Consider the following 14,321-nt stretch of genomic DNA (forward strand, 5'->3'; position numbering starts at 1 on the left):
CATATACATACGTAGATGCATATGGCCCGTCCAGTGGTTGGCAAATCTTCCTTGAAGACATGAACCACCATTCACGCAACCCCATCACTGGGCATTGTTTTTAAGACTCCGTTGCTCTGAGCTCAACGTAAGCCTCAAATCCATCCCATCCATTAGCCCAGAGGATTAACCCTATGGCCAGAGCGACTGGTGCAAATGGGTCCGGACGCAGGATAAAGTCGGTATACAACCTCCAGCCACAGGTTTGCGGGTAATACACTAAAGCTGCTCTATCATTGATATAAGTTTTTTCGATTTGTAACACCGAAGAGCTAAAGCGTGTTAAAATGGTCATTAAGGCACGTCGAGCTGACAAACGTTCGTATTATAGTTATTTTTAAGCTTTGACCACTGCATCATCAGCTGCAGCTTGTGAGACTTGAATTAATTGTTGTTTCTTCTTGTAACACGAATCGCTGTGAAATATGTACAGCTAGGTATACTGTCACAACAGCATGCTCGATTAAACATTTCCCCGCTCGTAAACCGCGTTTTGGTGCGGTGTCAAAATGTTCTTGTGCCGTGCCGTGACCGGCAGAGAGCGAATAATCTATGGTTCAAAGTTATACAGCTATCAGTGAGGCAATTCACCACCAACCTAGAGCTTATATCTCCAACATTTACACCAACGATATGCCGTAAGTCATACAAACTTCACTGATCGTCGTACGCGCGTAAGAACAATCTATAATTCTCTCTGTTCACTATACCTCGCGTCTGTAAGAGAACTGTTGTTCCAATTGTAAGAAAAGTTTTATCGAATCACAAACCTATATTCCAATCAACTATTGACGATTTTAAAATCAGTCCTAGGCCCATGTTTTTGACTGTTTCAACGTAACTGATTTAAAAAAATGAAATTGCATCAATTGTAACGCTCAATTTCATCGCACAGATTGAATATGTTAAAGGAAAAATTAATCTCAATTTATACTGCAGAAACGTGTTATAGAAAAAAAACGTCGCAATCTAATATGCTGAGAAAAAGGGTTGTTTTATCCAGACCAATATTTCTATGCGGGTGGTGAAAGAATCATTTTGTTACTCGAACTACATTTCACTTTAATGCACCAAACCTTTTCATTCACTCACCGCGAAAACACATTTTATTGGTCCAACAATTCTATTTTTCTCAAGTGTATTAATAATCTTTTCTTCTTCTCATTTTGTTTTCGATTATCTAAACGAAAATGGGGACGATCGTATTTTTCACAATATAATTGCATGAGTATCTATTTCTCATCTTATTTAGATGAAATTGCACAAAAATAATCTTGTCTTCATCATCTTATCCATCACTGCTCGTATCTAATAGAAAAGAGTCGGGGTAAATTCCTATAACACAAGCACAGATATCAGCTTTGTAATTAGAAAAATTCCAATGTTTTTAATAACAACAATAATGTCCTGGCGATTTGAAGATCACAGATCGAAAGTACATACTTTCAAAACATCATAGCCTTCTATCTACCTCAATTATCTAGTCAGTCCAAATATTTGTCCAATTACAGCTTTAGCCACGGCTCAGAAACCAATGCTGAAGTCCGCTTAAGGATCGTTTACACTGCCGCGATATGTGGAGTGGCAACTGACGTCGGATCGAACAGAAGTTACCAATCAAAAGAGGCCTCACACTTCTGACCACAGAGTTCTGCCAATAAATTGAAAGGCCATCCAGCAGTCGGAACGACCTATTGTTCCGTCGCCTTGCAGTAAGTTCAAAGTGAATGATCGAACGAACATACCTGGTGTTCATCGTCTTTGGCGAAGATGGAGGTGTCACTTCACTCCACAGCTTGACGGAGACGCTGGGGTGTCAAAGTGTTTTTAGTTGCATGTTTTAGTCCAGTGAGATCGTCGATTCCGGGGAGAAAATTGAACGAAAATGACGTCCCGGTTGGAGAAGGAGCGTACAAAACAAATACAGGAGAAATGTCAGACCTTATTAACCCAAATGCTTCGAGATGAAGACAATAAATATTGCGTTGACTGCGATGCAAAAGGTACATGTCATACGCCGTGATTTTATACTACGTGGATCTATCAGTCCTCATTTCCCGAAATCAATACGTAGCGAACTAAGTATGGATCATCCAAATTGTATACCAAGCCGATTTCATGTACATTCCTGTACGATAATCCTATACCACGAAAATTTTTCCTCCTCCTAAAACTCGTCACTATTTCACAAACATTAGTATCAGGTTCCGTATACATTACATTTTCTGATTATTCATAACCAGAAACTAATTCTACTAGATTAAAAAATTGCCTCGGCAGTTTAACATTTCGTCTTTATACTGCAGGCGATTACGTTGATTTGGAATATTTTTACGCAGTAGCCTTGCACGCCCATTATCTTAATAACGAATGGTTAAACTTGCGTGTATCTTGTTTCAGGACCACGATGGGCTAGTTGGAACCTTGGGATATTTTTATGCATTCGCTGCGCTGGAATACACAGAAACTTGGGTGTTCACATAAGCAAGGTCAAGTCTGTGAATTTAGACACATGGACTCCGGAACAAGTTGTGGTAATTTTATTTACTATACCAATATGGCCATCTAAAGCTAACATCAATCACAAAGCACAAAGTATTACGATATAGATGAGTAAACGCTCAGAAAGATATTTTGTCGACAGGTTTGTATGTTGTTGGTGAGAAAGCGGCATTTCATCATTTGTTCAAAGATAAACAATATGTTTTGCCACATACATACTGTTAATATAATATCATAAATTTCAATCCAATGGTAGATTGCTTGATAGTTGATGGTAAATACCATCTTAACTTCAACACTAAATTACTGCTTATTGTTTTTCATTTATCATTAATAACCCCTCAACTTTACACATTACAGAGTCTTCAGCAAATGGGTAATTCACGAGCTAGAGCTGTGTATGAAGCAAATCTTCCAGACAGTTTCCGCAGACCACAGTCAGACTCTAGTCTGGAGAGTTTTATCCGGGCAAAATACGAGCATAAGAAATACATTGCCAAAGAATGGGTACCACCATCTTTACCTAAGGTTCTGATTTTGATCTCCAATACATGGATTTACAATCAATAAATCATGTAACGATTTGATTAACTGTAAAAACCTAAATAGGTGAACTGGGACAAAGAACTTGACGAAGAAGCGGAAAGACAACGTAGACGCAAAAAGGAAGGAGCAAAAAGTAGCGGGGGACAGACATCACTACCGCCAGTTAAAAAACCAGAAGCAGTTCCACAGCTTCCTAAACCTCGCAGTTCTGTCAGCCCAAAATCAACTAGAGCCAATCCGTCCGCTACTCTAGATTTGTTAGGATTAGGTAGTTAATAATTATCAACCTGGATTCTATTACTTGATGCGATATATGTAAAGGTATCTGAATACAAGAATATTGATGATTCAGCTACTGGATAGTTGTGGAATAAAAGTGTTCTCATCTACAGATGCACCGTCAAGCCAAAGCAATGCCAACAGTTCAACATCTGGCGATGATATATTTTCTTCGTTCCTATCAGCCCCACCAGCCTCATCTTCATCATCTTTAAACAGCGCTGCAAATGGATCAACTGCAGAAGCGACAGCTTCTGCTGAAAAAACGGAAGAGGAAAGCTTTTTTAATCAGCCTGTGCCCACACCCCAAGAAAAGAGTAAAATGACAAAAGATAGTATCCTGGCACTCTATGCCACTCCCAATCAACAGCAGAGCATGTTTGGAGTTCCAGGTGAGTAATTCATTATCAATACCAAAATGTAAACCTACATTTTTTAACGTTCTGCAATTTTCTTGTGTCAAAGTCTCATATGATTTTGATTGGAACTTTTCTGGACTTGCTAGTTCTGCATTAACATGTATATGAATCAGCCTGAAATTGAGCAATTAATGGTGCCTTTTTTCATCGAAAGTAAACATAAATTCAAGACTCATATATACAAATTGTTAGCAGGAGGTATGTATGCTCAGCAAACAACGGCGCAACAATTTCCACAACAGATGAGTGCAATCCCTGGGTTTGTTCAACAAAATAGTTTTCAAAACCATTCAATTAACTCGCTTGGACAAGTGAACCCTGTCCAAGGACAAGTGGGAATGCAAAATCAATTGGGCAGTTTACCACCCAATCAATTGGGTGCTCAATTGAACCCAGCATTGGGGAATCACCTCGCAGGAAACAATATCAATCAAATGAATGGTGTGCAAAATACTGCAATGGGAATACCAGGCAATCAAATGGGGGGAATGGTAAGTGATTAATTCATCAGTTTCAATGTGCATTGTCTTAGCGTGCATTTTCTTTCCGTTTTTACTGTAAACCCCTACATCAAGATATCACACAGGTCCAAATTGCCCAAAATGGATCGAATAACGGATGGAGTGGAATGCTGGCATCACAAAACTTACAACCTGCTCCGGGTAGTAATCCTTTTTTTAATTTACCAAACCAACAACAGAGCACCGCTTTTGCCAATCAGGTAAATCATTATCCGTATCTTCTACTGTTGTTCGATTTACTTAATCTTAGATATGTGCAATCTGGAGTTATCAAATCTAATTGATAATAACAACATTATCTCAACGACTGAAATATTAAGAATGATACATTGATTCAATCCTGATACCTAATAATAATACTGACAATTTATTTCACTATAGCTTCCCCAACGGATGACACAAATGTCGTTAGGAGCAACCAGTTTTCCACCAGTATCTGGAAAACCAGCTGCCCCGACGATGCCTGGACAAACACTATCGACCAACTTATGGCAGTAATACAATCCACCATGTAGGTAATCGGTTTGTTCGTTTAATCGATGTTGTGCGCTCGCGTTGTTAGGCCTATTTTGTTTCGACATGTTTATTCACATTACAACGTTGTCACTCATCTACAAAATCGGGTACCAGAAAGAAGCACCCTCAGATTTTCAAGAAGCAGGCACAACAATGGTGTACCATTACACAAGGAAACACCTTATAATGGAATCAAAGTATTATGTAACTTCAAATAGGGAAATCAATATCTTACAATAAATTATCTCAGTGATATTGAGGGTTCTAAAACTCCCCAAATATCAGGGAAGACCTGTATACTTGTGCAAAGAAAACTTTATCAGTAAAGAATTCTTTACTTCGTTACTTCTTACATAAATCTATCGGTCACTGTACAGTTCAGCGTTCGTGCCTATATCGTCTTTTTTTATCTATATTTCTGCATCTACTGGCTAGTGGAAGGATATTGGTAATGAATTTTTCTCTAATAATATTAATAAATATCTACGGCATACTCGAAAAATCTATTATTCACGTCATTACCGCTATAAATTATTCTATACTCACATTATTTCATATCAGCCAACAACTGTAGATATGAATCACACTTATGTTCAAGACAGATATTAATGCGGAACAATTGGTTAAACTCGAGGTTTGTCACAACTCACCCGGTATGTACGTAGAAGCCCGGAAACTAACAAAATCGATATAACCCATCGATTAGTCCTTGAGTCTGTGAGTACACAGACTTTGAAATGTCATATCAAAGTAGAACTGGCTGAAAACTAAAATTGAAAAACAAGAAGACTGACTAGAAATGAAAACAGTGCATGAACTAACACAGTATGACCTATTGCCTAAAGTGTCGTAATTACCAATAAACGTGCCAAGACTTTACAAAAACGTGGAACTTGTTACGATAATTACTTCTCAAATCATTTTTGTTAATTTGAGAATATTGCATATTACTTGTCCACGTTGACGATGGCGGTTATATAGGTGCAACATTCTTACTTCGTATTTTTCACTGTCTGAATGCAATGAACCAAATGTTCAGGGCTATTAACATAAGGCTTATCACCCTGCAAAGGCAAACTGGATTTACGTGGATCCCAAGTCCTTGTTGATTAAAATTGCAAATTTTCGTATAATTCAGAATCCAAAGAAATTAAAATTCTTGTACTAACATCTTTCTAAGACTTTGATTAATACAACAATTCAATCAGCAAGCACATGCGATAAAAGCTAGCAAATTCCACCTTATTATGATAAAATATATGTGCCCTTCTAAGATTAAACAATTCCATGAACCAAGATTCAGAATTCAATCAATTGTATAATATTGTAGTATGCAATTTCGACAAATACGTTTCATGTTATTATAGGAAGGCGACAGAGAATATTAAATTGAAAAACCATATTGAACTTCTTAATTGGAGAAATGTGATCCTTGGATATTCCAACGTTTCTCCGATTTGAACTATATATTCGTGTACCCCTGAGCACGAACGAAACTTAAATGATATAGACAATAATTTTTTCCATGTTTGTGATCTCCGAATCTTGCTTGACATAAAACTGAGTAATTGTGAATGGGTATGTAAAGAGATGTCTATGACACTAGAATTTCACAATATATATATTGGACCGTCCTCGTTCTCTTGCTCGAGTATTATTAAATCTTACTCATATCCAATAAAAATATCTCATTTTCAACTCTTTTTTGCTTCAAATAAATCAAAGAGTTACCTGCTTAATATACAAGGAGCTGTATTTGGAATGATAGTAGAATTTAGTTAATTGCATCCTCTTTTTAATAGCTTAATGTTGAATCATTGTACATGTGTAGAAATCCGATAGCATGTTGTGTAACCAATAAATGAAATATTGGATACTGATCAGATCATATTTACCAAGCAAGAGTTAGCATGTAGTCGATTATGTCATTTAACCGTGTTTGAAGAAACCAAATTGAAAATTGATTGCATAATTCACTACACTGCGTGCATCCTTGGTATTGACAAACACAAAAATGTTGTCAGTTTAGCTATACGTTATAATTACCTTCAGTAACTTTAATAGTAATATCGTGTGAACCTATTCACTATGTACGTACATTGAAGGTGCTATCACACTTGAATATTATGTACGACATTTGTAGGTCCGTTGATATAAAAGTTTCAATCCGTGTATCGTATAGACATGTAAAAATATGCATATGTTGTACATACAAAATACATATATTATTATGCCGGTGCAAAATAGTTGATGAAAATTTTGAGCGAAATTTATCAGGTCAGACCGTGATTTTTGAACGATATTTTGAGGAATTTGATCTCTTTTTTACTACCCACGAGGTAAATACGAGTATAATAGTTACCACCTCATTTTTGCTAATACTTTATAGCGGTTAATCAGCTGATATGTACTTTATTTCAGCAAAAATCATATGAATTCTGTAAACAGTAAGAAGTTTATTCTATTTGAGCAAATATATTTGTACATATATAGGAAACTCATCTTGATTGAACATTCAAGTGCACATTATTTGTTCATCAGTTTTATAACTAATCTCGCCCAATTTTTTCCCAACATATTTCTCAATTGATGTGCAACAGAAATTAACATGCTATTTTGAATATAACTATTGTTATCCAATTAGTTAATAGTATTTTAAAGCATATAAGTGCACGATTATATAGACACATTCTCTGGACACCGTGATCACTAAGAAATCTGCGGAGCGTCAAAAGAATACTGTTATCGAATACCCAGTTACTTCTGCAGGATCACTTGCCATGTAATCAACGTAATCTGGATCAGTTGGATCTTCGATCGTTCCACTTCATGGTGTAACTCACAATCAGCTTGTGATCATTGATCACAGTGCCAAAAGAATAAACTCTATGTTGGGTATTTTGAGTTAATTGAATTATATCGTACCAGAACACCGTTTTTATACATAGGAGGTAAATTATTGTTTACCATTGAACTATGGAATCACTGTATCAACACCGTGCACGAGTAAATACAAAAAAAAAAAACATAATCTATAAAGTAGACCAATTTCGTAAGTGCATTTATAACGTGAAAGCGGAATTTCATTTCATTATCACTTAGTAGTATGTATAGTCTTCAATAAACATATACACAGTCTCCGTTAACTGAGACTAATAAACTAATTTGAGATTTCAAAACCTCCGGATGCAAACTGATGAAGTCAAACTTAAAGGAATTAATTCTTCTTCCTGATGAATTCGTCCTGATTTGTAGTCTTAAGAATCGAATCAAACTTGAAGGAATTACCCAATTTTGCTTCCTGATAAAATCTTTGTGATTCAGAGTCTTCAGAATTTGAAATTACTGAATTTTTCTCGAGTTTGTAATGTTGTGGATTGCAAAGATTGAATGATTGTATGAAATAATGAAGTAAATCGAAAACACGCGAGAAAGCGTTGCAATTGTACAGCTTCACATTTTTACCAGAGTAAAATGAAACACTCAAACTTTCCACGAACATTTTCCATGTCTTTTTTTTTAATCAAAATATAAGTCGGTCTTTCACTCCCGATTAAAAATCAAAGAGTGATTCAAAACAGTAAAATCAAAATCAGGGTAAGTTGACTTGCTTCACCAATTCCATAATAACATTCGTTTATTTTGTATTTATCCTGGAGTACAGTCCAAACTTATAAAACTATAAATTTTTAAGTAATTTTTCTTAAATTAAGTCATATTATTAGAAGAGTAACAATGATTTGCTCCAAGATGAACTGCCAAGAGCCCGTATAGCAATGTATCTTAAGCCCTATGAATTTATAGGTTGCAAATTATTTAGCCACGAAATGGGTACATATTATTATGTGGTATATTATACACATGCATTTATAAATTCATGCATCAATGCCAAGTGTACGCAACTATGAAATACATATACATGTTAAACTAAATTGTATCAGATCCGTAAGCTGTAGTGATTTTAGTCCCTGTTCGCAAGTGAATACAATTTACAAAATGAATAATCAAATCTTTTGACTAGATTAAAAGAATATTTAATTCTCCAACAGCTGCATGTCAATATTCGTTTGATAGTTGGCGCGGAAATTGCGCCTTATGATAATGTCTTATTGTTAGATTATAGTGTCTTTTACAGGTACTACTAAATTCTGGAATATTCAAACTTAAATCATACAGTAGTTTGGACCTCTTTTGCGCTAGACTGTAATCGTAAATTGTATCTAACAAATTGAAGTTTCAAACAACTGAACCGCAACAAGTCGAAGCCGAAAGCATCATAATTCGACGGTCTAAAGGTTAACAAAAACCAGCACCAGCAAGCATTCTTAAAAACAATACCATAGGTGTGTCGATCCTTACGCCCGTTTCGTTCAAAACAGTTCAAACGGTGGTCAATTTTTACTATATAGTTTGCGGTTCGACTGAACTTGGTTCAAACTTTGATCAAGATTAGCGTAATCGGCCTTAGGCTGGAATTTCATGAGCAGTAAAACGTAGCAGAGATGCAGCATTTCCAACCATCCAAGGATTTTGATTGGTTGACTAACCTCACCTAACCTTAATCAACTAATCAGAATGCTTGGATGGAGGGAAATGCTGCTGCTGCTGCACGTTTTGCTGCTCACAGTTGATAGATTTTCGTAAAGCGGAAGTTGGCGATAGGAGGAGGCTTTGACTCGCTGCGTCGTTACGTTAGCAGCGCATCATCGGAAAATATTGTCGTTGGGCGCCACCGTCGTACCTCTCTTTCGCTTCCGGCGAGGTACGTCGTGCTGTCGCATAAAAGCCACGTGCTACGAAATAAGTTGAGAAAACTATTAAATCATGGATAAACCTGTGGTCCTCGCCCGCGTTATCAAAGTCCTAGGACGTACCGGATCTCAAGGACAATGTACGCAAGTCAAAGTCGAATTCATCGGCGAACAAAACCGTCAGATAATCCGCAACGTGAAGGGGCCGGTGCGCGAGGGCGACATCCTGACCCTCCTCGAGTCCGAGCGCGAAGCTAGGAGGCTTCGATAGAGCTGTCTGACCCATGGAGAATAACTGAAAAGGTTCCCGCAACAAGGAGTATTCCATTTCATCAAAGTTGGGCTTGTCAAACTGGAAACCAACCACTTTTATACCACGGCGTCCGATCCGTCTGAAATTCTTCGATTTGCTGTACCAAACCAGCCCAACATGTAATAAATCTTTCGCTGGCAACCACAAATTTTATGACTTCGTATTTCAACTCCACAACCAACTAGGCTAATTTCAAATGAGGTAAAATTCTTTCTTATCCTGCGCAATTCAATGCGGTGAGACGCGGTCGAACCTGCCACAATTCCAACCTAGCAAGCATGAGCGTGTCTTAACCTTCATTCCCTTCACGTTCTCTGCTCGTCATTGTTTACAACGTTCAATTCACATGCCTGACAATGAGATTAAGAGTGTAGTTTAGATCTGTGTTTACAATTATCTGAGGCTCAATATAAGATACCGCCGTGATATATTAATCATAACTATCCTGTGATTGTCCTGCGCATCATTTTTCCTACTTCACACAACTGTTGGAAATGATTCTTAGTGCACATCCAAGCAGAGTGTAGCATACCAAAAAGAAACCTGAAAATAGTCTTCAACATTCATCCACTAATCTACTTTTTAACAAGTGGACCGATCGTAAAATTTCAGCATAATAGATCAGCAAGGTTGAGAAGACGAAGAGGATGTACGATTTCAGATAAGTATTGTTATCTTGACAATTTTTTGTGATTAGTGTCAAATTTCAGTCGTAACGCTTTCCATTGCACCAAGCCTTTACCTAATCTAATGGTATGATCGTTGAATTCTGTATAAAATTGTGTGACGTATTTCTATCCAATTGCGAGTGCAACTAGCAATAGCTAACATTAATGGTTAAGGATAGGTACGATGTTGAGTCACTGCAAAATACGTTTTTGTAAAAAAGTGTAGGAGGTTTATTTACATGGTACAATGTTAAATCTAACCAGGTAAAGATACGGTGTGATTTATGATTTATAACATTTTAGCTGTTCATTGAAAAGGAATAATTCTTCTGTTTTTCCTTCAAAAGCTTCAAATACATGTAATGCAAGCCTTGCCTGACCCGTAGGCAATTCGTTCATGCTTACGTCATGGGAATATATTTAGATATATAAACCACCTAATATATTCTACGCCGCTTTGGCGGTGGTGTATCTCGAGGGCTTGACGACGCTTTTGATGTATTGTCTACACTTTGTCTCGTCGGTCTTTTCACACCTCGCTTTGGACCATCGCGACTTGATTCAGAATCTTTCCTTTCCTTTTTTCCAGTCAAAGCTGCAAAAGAATGATACATCATACAATATGTACGAATTAAGTGACAGTGGTTGTAACAAGGTACAATAAAAACCCAGCATTAATCATTTTTGTTCGATATTATGAAATAATTAAATTTTCTCCAAAAGAAAAGTATGATTTGGATAAACCATCTGCAATCGAACCTGTTTCATCATCGTCCTTCCCTTTGGGTCGTCCTTTGGAAGATTTGTGCTGTTCCTTTTTTACATCCTTAGTCTCGCGAAGCTTGTCTTTTTTCACATCCATTTCTCTGGTAGGTTTTTTTGGCTCTTCCTTTTTCCTGTCTGGTTCTTTACTACCTTTAACTTCTTTGGGCGGAGGAATATCTTTCTTCACAATATCTTTGGAATCTTTATCCTTCCTCATTTCCTTCTGTTTCTCCTTTGGTTGGACTTCTTTACTTTTTACATCCAGTTCTTCCTTCTTTCTCAATTTCATCAAAGAAGAAAACTCTGACTCCGGAAGTGTAAAATCAGTCTCATTGCTGGGAAACGGAAGATCTTCCATATCATCCTGAAATGTAATTGAACAAATCTTTAATTCATCACTTTTAGGGAAAAATTCACGAAAAACTGAACTTTCTGTAGTGTTAGACAATTTATTCAAATTTAATTTAACGAGTGGTCAATGAAGTAAATTAACGCACCAGTGCTGCTAAGTCGTACATTGATTCCAGATGGCCCCAAATAACTTTCAACGAAATATCTTTGTGTATCGCAGCACGAAATTTCTCCCAGATGCAGACCATGTGGAAATATTTGTTGATACCTGTAATTCAGATTTCTGTGCATAATCTAACCTCGAAATTTCTTCTGCACGAAGATCTAATATCTTTATTGTATCTTGTATATTTTACTGGTAAACATCTTACCTACTGGTTTGTGACCGTTCATGGCAAAAAATAATTGTATTTCATTGTCAACATTCCACTCTATTTCCTCCGTGTGGTCAACTTGTTTTTCCTTGACAGCCATCGCGTGAGGTCAGACTATAGTTGTCGTATATATTAACTAAATGCGAAATAGCGTGGAAATAGGCCAATTCAACCGAACCTAACCTAACTCGGACAAGAGACTTCTACTTGTCTCCTTCGGGTAGGGAGCCTCGTTACTCATTGCGAGTAGGCCCGCCTTGAGAACCAATCGCGTCATTGGTTTGACCAGAAACTCCCAATCATAGTCACAAGTTTGCTTTCAAATTGTTGTTCCTCTGAGGATACTTGGCGCCATCTCCCAGGCTGATCCCCAGTTCGCAGGTTTATGCCGAATTTCCATGTATGCATCAGCTGCGACATTCCCACACGAAGGAGTAAATTAAAACGAATACATTTTTATTCTAATTTCGATTACTACACATAGATCGAGCGTCGACGGATAAAAAACTCATTGAAAAGTTTCTTGTGTAATTTCAATTGTTTAAGCGTAGCTTCACTGCACAGATGAACCGCTATACAATCGCCATACAAAATTAGCTATGTGCACATGATTCGGATATACTTAGTCCGAAAAAGTATTGCTGATCGACAGTCGCTTTATTATGGTCCGCAGGTAAAACATGCCTGACCAAACCACGACCAAACCGATGAAATATTCCAATATGGAGGAATATTCCTCACAAATTTTAAAAATAACAACACTCTCTTTTTCACGATGCTCGTATAAAATTGAACCTGGCGACTTTATACTGACGAGACATTCGTGGATTTTTATTTATTGTCTTAAAATCGTCTTCAGGCGCAATGTTAGTCAAAGATGACTGTGCCATACCTGGGATGCACACATTTTAGCAAAGCAGTGAAATCGGCAAATCGATGTTGTTCATAAACCTATCGGCAGATGAAAACATGGTAAACAAATTGTAGTTCATGCGGGGTACATCCGATTTCGTCAAATATGGCTGTGATTAAGATTCTTGCTACCGTAATAACGGAAATAATTAGCGGCAGTGAAGTAGGAGGTGCAGACAGAAGTAGACAGGTTCGCAAGACCGTCAAGAGGGAGCGGAAAAAGGTAGAGAGCGATGATGACTAGACGCGGTCCGCTGCTTCAATCTTTCCAACTGAGGCAATGCGGGAAGCATGAACCTGAACGTCTGAAACAACGTCGAGTTGAACAACCCTGCAGCCTATATACGTGTACATAACTGGCTGTTGTCAATGTATACGTAAATGTGGAATTCTCGCATCATCAGGAGGTGGCCGAACTTGAAGAAAAATAGATTTTCTTTCATTTCACAAAACTTTTGATCGTGTTATTTATTAAAGTACTGCCGAACCAAATACAACTCTTTAAATAATCGGCTGCATGAAGTTAGCGTATAAAGTTTCGGCAGCTTTCTTAAGTCCAATATGAAGCTGAACAAAATTAACATTCATCCAGGCATCGCGATCAACTTTTTGCACCTTGATTGCAATCCGACAAACTCTTCAAAATAGCACAGTTATTCTTTTCGTATAGCGCAATGTATGTATTTAGAGCCAAGAACGATTTGTGTCTGAACCGTCGATGATACGTACAAATATACTACCTTTTCTCATTCGTCTTCCCCTCCTTTTTCTTCTTTATAATGCAAAATTGTAGGTACGCCACATACGCACGTCAGCTATGCTTTATACACCAATGCAGTTTTGTTGCATAGGACTTCAGGTACCAATGAATGATCAGGCGATAGAAATCAGCGATGAATGGTGAAATACTTCCGTTACTTATTTATACCAATATTCCGAACTCTCTCTTGCAATCAGCAGTAATTGAGCAGACCATTAGATAGTAAGCAATTATGGACATAACGACAGTTATTACCTATAATACCCAATTAATTTTACGCCGCATAATTAACGGTAAAGTCCAATGCCGCAGCAGAGCCTATGCCATTTCCAATAAGAGAGGTAGAGTTGAAAGGAGAATGAACTTGGGCACATGCGAATAGCCACGTCGGAAATTTTATAAAATATTTAGTATTTCCGCCACAAGCTGGGCGCTCGTGGTATTGAGTGTGAGGGTGGATGCATGAACTTATATATAAAGTTACAAGGGGATCTCGCATATTCCCTCCCTCCAGCCCAAGGGGTTAATCACTCATTCGATTTGATCTATACCTGACTTCAAGATTAGAAATATTTCGAAAGATTTCAGATGACTTCAGGGTATTT

At 37.4% G+C, this 14,321-nt stretch overlaps 3 protein-coding genes across 5 annotated transcripts; 2 read left to right on the top strand and 1 right to left on the bottom strand.

The window, feature by feature from the left end:
• The first annotated feature begins 1,765 nt into the window (after nt 1–1,765).
• LOC124407095 (stromal membrane-associated protein 1) lies at nt 1,766–7,330 on the top strand. Of its 2 annotated transcripts, none has more exons than XM_046882916.1 (8): nt 1,766–2,042; nt 2,440–2,573; nt 2,902–3,069; nt 3,151–3,355; nt 3,480–3,758; nt 3,978–4,276; nt 4,372–4,506; nt 4,688–7,330. In XM_046882916.1, exons 1-8 carry the CDS (start codon nt 1,925–1,927, stop codon nt 4,802–4,804), a joined length of 1,455 nt encoding a protein of 484 aa, XP_046738872.1. In that variant the 5' UTR covers nt 1,766–1,924; the 3' UTR covers nt 4,805–7,330. The 2 variants fall into 2 exon arrangements, with proteins under 2 accessions (XP_046738872.1, XP_046738873.1); XM_046882917.1 differs by having other exon boundaries at nt 3,981–4,276.
• A 2,218-nt stretch (nt 7,331–9,548) lies between these two features.
• Nucleotides 9,549–10,034, top strand: LOC124407098 (40S ribosomal protein S28). Its single transcript, XM_046882924.1, has one exon. It carries the CDS (start codon nt 9,647–9,649, stop codon nt 9,842–9,844), a length of 198 nt encoding a protein of 65 aa, XP_046738880.1. The 5' UTR covers nt 9,549–9,646; the 3' UTR covers nt 9,845–10,034.
• A 725-nt stretch (nt 10,035–10,759) lies between these two features.
• On the bottom strand, nt 10,760–12,262 carry LOC124407097 (MRG/MORF4L-binding protein). Of its 2 annotated transcripts, none has more exons than XM_046882921.1 (4): nt 12,042–12,262; nt 11,817–11,938; nt 11,314–11,683; nt 10,760–11,149 (listed from the first exon to the last, which is right to left on the bottom strand). In XM_046882921.1, the coding sequence occupies exons 1-4, from the start codon at nt 12,142–12,144 to the stop codon at nt 10,992–10,994; spliced, it is 753 nt and encodes a 250-aa protein (XP_046738877.1). In that variant the 5' UTR covers nt 12,145–12,262; the 3' UTR covers nt 10,760–10,991. The 2 variants fall into 2 exon arrangements, with proteins under 2 accessions (XP_046738877.1, XP_046738879.1); XM_046882923.1 differs by having other exon boundaries at nt 11,817–11,953; nt 12,042–12,158.
• Nucleotides 12,263–14,321: the final 2,059 nt, after the last annotated feature.

This window comes from Diprion similis, chromosome 6 (genome assembly GCF_021155765.1).
Source record: "Diprion similis isolate iyDipSimi1 chromosome 6, iyDipSimi1.1, whole genome shotgun sequence".
NCBI lineage: Eukaryota > Metazoa > Arthropoda > Insecta > Hymenoptera > Diprionidae > Diprion > Diprion similis.

Bases quoted from the DNA above. Each gene is read 5' to 3' on its own strand.
- LOC124407095 (XM_046882916.1), top strand. From the start codon at position 1,925: ATGACGTCCCGGTTGGAGAAGGAGCGTACAAAACAAATACAGGAGAAA. The intron at 2,574-2,901 runs GTAATTTTATTT...TACACATTACAG, and splicing joins GGACTCCGGAACAAGTTGTG to AGTCTTCAGCAAATGGGTAA. The intron at 4,277-4,371 runs GTAAGTGATTAA...GATATCACACAG, and splicing joins GCAATCAAATGGGGGGAATG to GTCCAAATTGCCCAAAATGG.
- LOC124407098 (XM_046882924.1), top strand. From the start codon at position 9,647: ATGGATAAACCTGTGGTCCTCGCCCGCGTTATCAAAGTCCTAGGACGT.
- LOC124407097 (XM_046882921.1), bottom strand. From the start codon at position 12,144: ATGGCTGTCAAGGAAAAACAAGTTGACCACACGGAGGAAATAGAGTGG. The intron at 11,939-12,041 runs GTAAGATGTTTA...TCTGAATTACAG, and splicing joins GAACGGTCACAAACCAGTAG to GTATCAACAAATATTTCCAC. The intron at 11,150-11,313 runs GTTCGATTGCAG...ATTCTTTTGCAG, and splicing joins GAAGGACGATGATGAAACAG to CTTTGACTGGAAAAAAGGAA.